This window comes from Salmo trutta, chromosome 38 (assembly GCF_901001165.1).
Source record: "Salmo trutta chromosome 38, fSalTru1.1, whole genome shotgun sequence".
Classification (NCBI taxonomy): domain Eukaryota; kingdom Metazoa; phylum Chordata; class Actinopteri; order Salmoniformes; family Salmonidae; genus Salmo; species Salmo trutta.
Genome location: NC_042994.1, coordinates 1,435,353 through 1,445,352, shown reverse-complemented (window position 1 = coordinate 1,445,352; position 10,000 = coordinate 1,435,353). Strand labels below are relative to the sequence as shown.

The 10,000-nt window shown below is 34.9% G+C and overlaps 1 protein-coding gene across 2 annotated transcripts in view; it reads left to right on the top strand.

Annotated features, from left to right (window-relative positions):
* Positions 1 to 10,000, top strand: part of lcor (ligand dependent nuclear receptor corepressor) — a 72,304-nt gene that overhangs the window by 32,280 nt on the left and 30,024 nt on the right. For both annotated transcript variants that reach the window (XM_029738791.1, XM_029738790.1), the window contains exon 2: positions 2,920 to 2,985. In XM_029738791.1, the coding sequence (XP_029594651.1) occupies positions 2,920 to 2,985 (66 nt within the window). The remainder of the gene's footprint in view (positions 1 to 2,919; positions 2,986 to 10,000) is intronic.

Sequence of the window (10,000 nt, the reverse complement as noted above, 5' to 3'; positions counted from 1 at the left end):
AAGCAGCTGTTAAGACACTAACTGTGAACTGTTAGAGCCATCTGGAATGAGGAGGAGTTGAAACATTTTATGGTTCACAGAAATGATGCAAAACAGGTGGCTAACAAGTCAGGGCTGCTCAGCTGATTGGATGACATACTGTCAATTGAGACATTTAGTTACTAAACGTAATGAAAAGAAGAAGAAATGACATTACCAAACCAAGATAAATGACATTATACACAATGGGAAAAGACTTGGGAGTACCATCAATTAGATTTTTCTGCCCATGATATCATTTATCTCCATTGTTCTTTGAACTTGATGGGTCATTTATAACAAAACCTTTTGATATTACCCATCATTTCAATGACAGTTTCACTAGGAAAGTGGAAAAACCCAGAAGTGAAATGACAACATTGAACAGTGAACCGTCAGTCCCCATGTCCAAGATGAATTCACAGCAACACACATTATTACACAGAGCCATGATCACACGGAACGTCCTTCTATCTCTAATTACTCAAACAAACAGCAACACATTATTACACAGAGCCATGATCACACGGAACGTCCTTCTATCTCTAATTACTCAAACAAACAGCAACACATTATTACACAGAGCCATGATCACACGGAACGTCCTTCTATCTCTAATTACTCAAACAAACAGCAACACATTATTACACAGAGCCATGATCACACGGAACTCCCTTCTATCTCTAATTACTCAAACAAACAGCAACACATTATTACACAGAGCCATGATCACACGGAACGTCCTTCTATCTCTAATTACTCAAACAAACAGCAACACATTATTACACAGAGCCATGATCACACGGAACTCCCTTCTATCTCTAATTACTCAAACAAACAACAACACATTATTACACAGAGCCATGATCACACGGAACTCCCTTCTATCTCTAATTACTCAAACAAACAGCAACACATTATTACACAGAGCCATGATCACACGGAACGTCCTTCTATCTCTAATTACTCAAACAAACAACAACACATTATTACACAGAGCCATGATCACACGGAACGTCCTTCTATCTCTAATTACTCAAACAAACAGCAACACATTATTACACAGAGCCATGATCACACGGAACGTCCTTCTATCTCTAATTACTCAAACAAACAGCAACACATTATTACACAGAGCCATGATCACACGGAACGTCCTTCTATCTCTAATTACTCAAACAAACAGCAACACATTATTACACAGAGCCATGATCACACGGAACGTCCTTCTATCTCTAATTACTCAAACAAACAACAACACATTATTACACAGAGCCATGATCACACGGAACGTCCTTCTATCTCTAATTACTCAAACAAACAGCAACATGAACTGGACAAAAAGATTCAACATTTCATGGAGTGGTGGGGACTGTGAGGACACACACACACACACACACACACACACACACACACACACACACACACACACACACACACACACACACACACACACACACACACACACACACACATTCTTTATATTAGTTGTGTTGTTTGTACTCTTATTAATGACATTTGTTTTAGTTGTGTTGTTTTAGTTGTGTTGTTTGTAGTCTTATTAATGACATTGTTTTAGTTGTGTTGTTTCTATATGGTTGTATTTTCAATGTGTGTGGCTGTCCTTGTATCAGTGTTTTGTTACTTGTCTTGTTTGGTGTTGTTTGTGGACCCCAGGAAGAACAGCTGCTTCTTCTGCAGGAGCTAGTAACCCCCCCCTTCCTCCACCTTAAAAACCGTTGTCCAGATCTGGATGTATAACAGCCAGGGTTAAGCTTAACTTGTTCCCAAAAGCTAGTTTAATCCCCCCTCTTAGCAGCAGCTCTACCTCTTAACCTGCATGGAGAGGAGAGGAGAGGGGGAGAGAGAAAGAGAGCGAAGTAGAGAGAGTGAGGGGAAAGAGAGGTAGGGAGACCGAGCTACTCTTATTTTAAGTGGTATTGATCTGCCCACATTTCCTTTGGCATCACAGTAGGCTTGACTTGAAGGACAAAACCTCCCGTCGAGTTACCCCCGCTCTCCCTTCCTTCCTCTTCCCTCTTTCTCACTCCCTCCCAAACACCATGCCACCCCCACCTCTCTACTCCAACCAAACACCATACCACCCCCACCTCTCTACTCCAACCAAACACCATACCACCCCCACCTCTCTACTCCAACCAAACACCATGCCACCCCCACCTCTCTACTCCAACCAAACACCATACCACCCCCACCTCTCTACTCCAACCAAACACCATACCACCCCCACCTCTCTACTCCAACCAAACACCATACCACCCCCACCTCTCTACTCCAACCAAACACCATGCCACCCCCACCTCTCTACTCCAACCAAACACCATGCCACCCCCACCTCTCTACTCCAACCAAACACCATACCACCCCCACCTCTCTACTCCAACCAAACACCATACCACCCCCACCTCTCTACTCCAACCCCCCTAAACCTCTTATACCCATCTGCACTCCAGCTTTTTCACCAAGCCGTTTCTTCTCCTCTTCTCCTCCCCTCCTCTTTCCTTTTAGAGAGAGTGTGGGAAGGGAGGGGGAGGAAAGGAGGGAGGAGAGGAATAGGGAGGGAGGGGGAGGAGGGAAGAAAAGAAGGACGGTGTGGGGCGGAGGAAACTGCAATATGTATTTGCGTTACTTCACAGGGTTGCCAAGCAACAGCTGAATCCAGTATTTACAGTTAATAAAAAGTGAGTGACATTAGCTAACAGTGTTATATTAGGTAAAGAAGGGATTTGCTTTTAAGAAAAGAAAATTAAAGCCAAGGTGTGTGTGTGGGGGTGGGGTCTGTCTGTAGAACTGTAAGTGGAAGTGAGCCAGTGCACCTTGCTCCCCGTCTTCTACAAACCTGAATCCTGTATTTAGTTGTTCTCTCTGTCTTCCCTGCAGGGTTTGAAAGCATTTTGGAAGGGCTGTTCGGGCCGGGACTAGTCAAAGATATTACCCTTTTTCAAGGTAAGCATGTCCTCTCTGACTACCTCCATACCTGTGTCCCAAATGGCACCCTATTCTCAATCTAGTGCACTGCTTTTCACCCACAGGCCCAGGGCCCATAGAGATCAATAGTAATGGCATCTTTTTGTAGGCACTAACTCCGCCATGGCTCGTTGGACAAAGACTATGGGGAAATGATATATATTTTTTGTAGGGTTTATAGATAAATGCCAAAAATAAGGTCAGAGGTTAACACCGGCTTAGGAGATCTTCTACGTTTTGTTCTATGAGATAATCTTCATCAGCTAACGTCACTTTTTAGTGAATTTTGAAGCATTAATGTTATCAAATAAGCAAATAAAGCACATAAAGGATTCATACATCGTAAAGATCATGTTAACTGACTGATATTATCTCATAGAACAAAACGTAGAAGATCTCCTAAACCGGTGTTAACCTCAGACCTTACAATATATTATTAATATATCAAACTCTTAATATATGTTACAATATGTTATTAATATATCAAACTCTTAATATATGTTACAATATATTATTAATATATCAAACTCTTAATATATGTTACAATATATTATTAATATATCAAACTCTTAATATATGTTATTAATATATCAAACTCTTAATATATGTTACAATATGTTATTAATATATCAAACTCTTAATAATATATGTTACAATATATTATTAATATATCAAACTCTTAATATATGTTACAATATGTTATTAATATATCAAACTCTTAATATATGTTATTAATATATCAAACTCTTAATAATATATGTTACAATATGTTATTAATATATCAAACTCTTAATATATGTTACAATATATTATTAATATATCAAACTCTTAATATGTTACAATATGTTATTAATATATCAAACTCTTAATATATGTTACAATATGTTATTAATATATCAAACTCTTAATATATGTTACAATATGTTATTAATATATCAAACTCTTAATATATGTTACAATATATTATTAATATATCAAACTCTTAATATATGTTACAATATGTTATTAATATATCAAACTCTTAATATATGTTACAATATATTATTAATATATCAAACTCTTAATATATGTTACAATATGTTATTAATATATCAAACTTAATATATGTTACAATATGTTATTAATATATCAAACTCTTAATATATGTTACAATATGTTATTAATATATCAAACTCTTAATATATGTTACAATATGTTATTAATATATCAAACTCTTAATATATGTTACAATATGTTATTAATATATCAAACTCTTAATATATGTTACAATATGTTATTAATATATCAAACTCTTAATAATATATGTTACAATATGTTATCAATATATCAAACTCTTAATATATGTTACAATATGTTATTAATATATCAAACTCTTAATATATGTTATTAATATATCAAACTCTTAATAATATATGTTACAATATGTTATTAATATATCAAACTCTTAATATATGTTACAATATATTATTAATATATCAAACTCTTAATATATGTTACAATATGTTATTAATATATCAAACTCTTAATATATGTTACAATATATTATTAATATATCAAACTTAATATATGTTACAATATGTTATTAATATATCAAACTCTTAATAATATATGTTACAATATGTTATTAATATATCAAACTCTTAATATATGTTACAATATATTATTAATATATCACTCTTAATATATGTTACAATATGTTATTAATATATCAAACTCTTAATATATGTTATTAATATATCAAACTCTTAATAATATATGTTACAATATGTTATTAATATATCAAACTCTTAATATATGTTACAATATATTATTAATATATCAAACTCTTAATATTACAATATGTTATTAATATATCAAACTCTTAATATATGTTACAATATATTATTAATATATCAAACTTAATATATGTTACAATATGTTATTAATATATCAAACTCTTAATAATATATGTTACAATATGTTATTAATATATCAAACTCTTAATATATGTTATTAATATATCAAACTCTTAATAATATATGTTACAATATGTTATTAATATATCAAACTCTTAATATATGTTACAATATATTATTAATATATCAAACTCTTAATATTACAATATGTTATTAATATATCAAACTCTTAATATATGTTACAATATATTATTAATATATCAAACTTAATATATGTTACAATATGTTATTAATATATCAAACTCTTAATAATATATGTTACAATATGTTATTAATATATCAAACTCTTAATATATGTTACAATATATTATTAATATATCACTCTTAATATATGTTACAATATGTTATTAATATATCAAACTCTTAATATATGTTATTAATATATCAAACTCTTAATATATGTTATTAATATATCAAACTCTTAATATATGTTACAAAATGTTATTAATATATCAAACTCTTAATATATGTTACAATATGTTATTAATATATCAAACTCTTAATATATGTTACAATATGTTATTAATATATCAAACTCTTAATATATGTTACAATATGTTATTAATATATCAAACTCTTAATATATGTTACAATATATTATTAATATATCAAACTCTTAATATATGTTACAATATGTTATTAATATATCAAACTCTTAATATATGTTACAATATATTATTAATATATCAAACTCTTAATATATGTTACAATATATTATTAATATATCAAACTCTTAATATATGTTATTAATATATGGACATCAACAACATTAATATAAGACATCAACAACACCAAGCATGCAGCTAGACTGCTTCAACACACATTACTTCTAACACAAAGAAAGTGTGTGGGTCAGGATGATCAAATGTCAAATTCTGTGGCCCCTCAACCTAGCCAGCCAGAGCTCTCTATCCTCTCTCTCACTCAATTCAATTTAAGGGCTTTATTGGCATGGGAAACATATGTGAAGTAGATAATAAACAATAAAAATAATCAGTAAACATTACACTTACAAAAGTTCAAAAAGAATAAAGACATTTTAAATGCCATTATGTATATATATATATATATATATATATATATATACAGTGTTGTAATGATGTGTAAATAGTTACTGTACAAAAGGGAAAATAAATAAACATAAATATGGGTTGTATTTACAATGGTGTTTGTTCTTCACTGGCTGCCCTTTTCTTGTGGCAAGAAAACAGGTCACACATCTTGCTGCTGTGATGGCTCACTGTGGTATTTCACCCAATAGATATGGGAGTTTATTAAAATTGGATTTGTTTTAAAATTCTTTGTGGATCTGTGTAATCTGAGGGAAATATGTGTCTCTAATATGGTCATACATTTGGCAGGAGGTTGCAGCTCAGTTTCCACCTCATTTTGTGGGCAGTGTGCACATAGCCTGTCTTCTCTTGAGAGCCAAATACCTAAACTCTCTGTTTAGGGCCAAATAGCATTCCAGTTTGCTCAGTTTTTTTTGTTAATTCTTTCCAATGTGTCAAGTAATTATCTTTTTGTTTTCTCATGATTTGGTTGAGTCTAAATGTGTTGCTGTCCTGGGACTCTGTGGGGTCTGTTACACAAACAGACCCCTTCTCTCTCTCTCTCTCTCTCTCTCTCTCTCTCTCTCTCTCTCTCTCTCTCTCAATTCAATTCAATTCAATTCAATTCGCTTTATTGGCATGACGTAACAATGTACATATTGCCAAAGCTTACTTTGGATATTTACAATATAAAAAATAAATAAAAATGAGAATCAAAAATTGTCAACGGGACAACAGTAACAACAATAACCAACGGTCAATATAACCATACATTCAACAATAACAATAATCATACAGTTGAGGACATGTGCAGGTTTATTGGTCTGTCAGACACTGTCCCTCAACTTATGGCAGGCAGCAATGTAGTGCGCTGCCAACCCACAGCTCTCTGCGTCCTCCCCCAACAGGATGGGTAGCCTATCCTCATCAGAGAGGTCTTTAAAACCTTGAATAAGGATTTCAAATTTGGGGAAATGACACTCTCTAATTGTTTTATATTTTTGACATTTTGTCAGGAAATGCAGCTCCGTCTCAGGTTCTGCTGTTGTGCAGTGGTTGCACAGCCTTTCCTCTACAGGGAGCCAGGTTTTCCTGTGTCTACCCTTCTCAATGGCAAGGCTGTGCTCACTGAGCCTGTACTTTGTCAAGGTTTTTCTAAGGTTTTGATCAGTAACCATGGTCAAATATTTAGCCATAGTGTACTGTCGATTTAGGGCCAGATAGCACTGCATTTTGCTTTGTGTTTGTGCTTGTGTTTCCCAATAAGCAATGTAGTTTTGTTTTGACTGTGTTGTAATTTGGTTTATTCTGATTGATTGGATGTTCTGGTCCTGAGGCTTCAGTGTGTTAGTAGAACAGGTTTGTGAACTCAGCCCCAGGACCAGCTGGATGAGGGGACTCTTTTCTTTGCTCAGCTCTTGGCATTGCAGGGCTTGGTAATGATATGAGAGGGGGTCACTGTATTTTAGATGTTTCCAAAACTTAATTGCTCTTTTTTGAGTTTTTATTATTAGTGGATATTGGCCTAATTCTGCCCTGCATGCATTGTTTGTAGTTTTCCTCTGGACACGTAGGAGAATCTTACAGAACTCTGCATGTAGGGTTTCAATGGGGTGTTTGTCCCATTTGATGAAATCTTGTTTTGCAAGTGGACCCCACACCTCGCTGCCATAAAGTGCAATTGGTTCAATGACATATTCAATTAGTTTTAGCCAAATTTTAATAGGTATTTCAATTTGAATTTGCTTTTTAATGGCGTAGAATGCCCTGCGTGCTTTCTCTCTCAGTTCATTCACTGCCTCATTAAGGTGTCCAGTTGAGCTTATTTTTAAACCTAAGTAATTGTAGTGTGTACAGTACTCTATATATTTTGTACCAATTGAGAACTTTGGTCTAATTCCCTGAGATCTGGATCTTCTCTGGAAAATCATTATTTTAGTCTTTTTGGGGTTTACTGCCAGGGCCCAGGTCTGGCAGTACTGCTCTAGCAGGTCCAGGCTCTGCTGTAGGCCAGGTGCTGTGGGTGACAGCAGGCATAGGTCATCTGCGAAGAGTAGGCATTTAACTTCTGAATTGTGGAGACTAACACCAGGGGCTGAGGATTTTTCTAGAATAGTGGCCAATTCGTTAATGTAAATATTGAAGAGTGCAGGGCTCAGATTGCAACCCTGACGAAGGCCCCGCCCCTGGTTAAAGAATTCTGTCCTTTTCTTACCAATTTTAATGCTGCACGTATTGCCAGTATACATTGATTTAATTATGTCATATGTTTTACCCCCTACACCACTTTCAATAACTTTGTAGAACAGTCCTGTATGCCAAATAGAATCAAATGCTTTTTGGAAGTCGATAAAGCAAGTGTATATTTTGGTATTATTTTGGTGGACATGTTTATCTATCAGGGTGTGTAAGGTGTAAATATGATCAGTTGTGCGATGTTTTGGTATAAATCCAATTTGGCTTTTACTCAAGACATTGTGCTTATTAAGGAAGTTTAGAACTCTTACATTGATGATACTACAGAAAACCTTCCCCAGGTTACTGTTCACACAAATGCCTCTGTAATTGTTAGGGTCAAATTTGTCTCCATTCTTAAAGATTGGGGTTATGAGTCCTTGATTCCAGATGTCAGGGAAATAACCTACACTCAGGATCAAATTAAACAATTTTAATATAGCCAATTGAAATTTTGCACTAGTGAGTTTGAGCATTTCATTTAGGATGCCATCAGGTCCGCAGGCTTTTTTAAATTTGAGAGCCTGAAGTTTCTTATAGAGCTCCTGGTCAGTAATTGGGGAGTCCAATGGGTTTTGATTGTCCTTTATAGCTTTTTCTAATCCATTCAACTTCTCATGGATTTGGCGTTGTTCTGCGTTTGTGTCAATTTGAACGGTGTTGTAGAGTGTTTTGAAATGGGTTGTCCATATGTCACCATTTTGTATTGCTAATTCCTCTTGTTTAGATTTTTTTAGTTTTTTCCAATTTTGCCAAAAGTTGTTTGTGTTTATGGACTCCTCAATTAGTGTCAGCTGCTTGCTGTTGTACTGTGCTTTTTTGGTTCTGAGTGTACGTTTATAGAGTTTTAAAGTCTCACAGTAATGAAGGCGTAATTCACCATTATTTGGGTCTCTGTGCTTTTGGTTGGATAGTGTTCTAAGTTTTTTCCTTATAATTTTACAATCTGCATCAAACCAGTTGTCATCTGTGATTTTTTTAGTTTGTTTTTTTATCAATTTCAATTGTGCTTCTTTTGCCGTTGCCTGAATATATAGTTGATGTTTCGTACTGCTAGATTGATGCCTTCTTTACTGTGAGTGAATGTGGTATCCAGAAAGTTATCTAAGAGTGTTTGGATATTTTGGTTCCAGGTTGCTTTCTGGTATTCTTCTGTGCTGTTTTGGGCCCATCTGTATGAATTTCTGATGTTGTACAGCTTACTGGGCTGTGAATGTGTGGTTGTTTCCAGGTCTGTTCTTTTGAGGAACAACGTAATTTGGCTGTGATCAGACAGAGGTGTTAGTGGCTTGACAGTGAATGAGCTGAGAGAGAAAGGGTCCATGTCTGTGATCATATAGTCTACTGTACTGTGGCCAAGAGGTGAGCAGTAGGTGAATCTCCCAAAGAGTCCCCCCGTAACCTACCATTGACAAAGTACAGACCCAGGCTTCTACAGAGCTGCAAAAGATCCCTTCCGTTTTTGTTGACGGTGCTGTCACTGTTGTTTCTATGGGGGAGATTAAGATAGTTAGAAACAGTATGGCCTGTAATAAAGCTGTCCCCTCGTGTGCTCGTTAGATCAGGTAGTGTTCCTGTGCGCGCATTTGTGTCCCCACAGATGAGCACATTTCCCTGGGCCTGGAAATGGCACGTCTCTTCCTCGAGGGTGGGGAAGATCTCCTCTGAGTAATATGGGGATTCTGAGGGGGGGATATATATTGCGCAAAGGAACACATCTTTCCTGTCAGTACAAGTTCTTTTTTAGTTTTA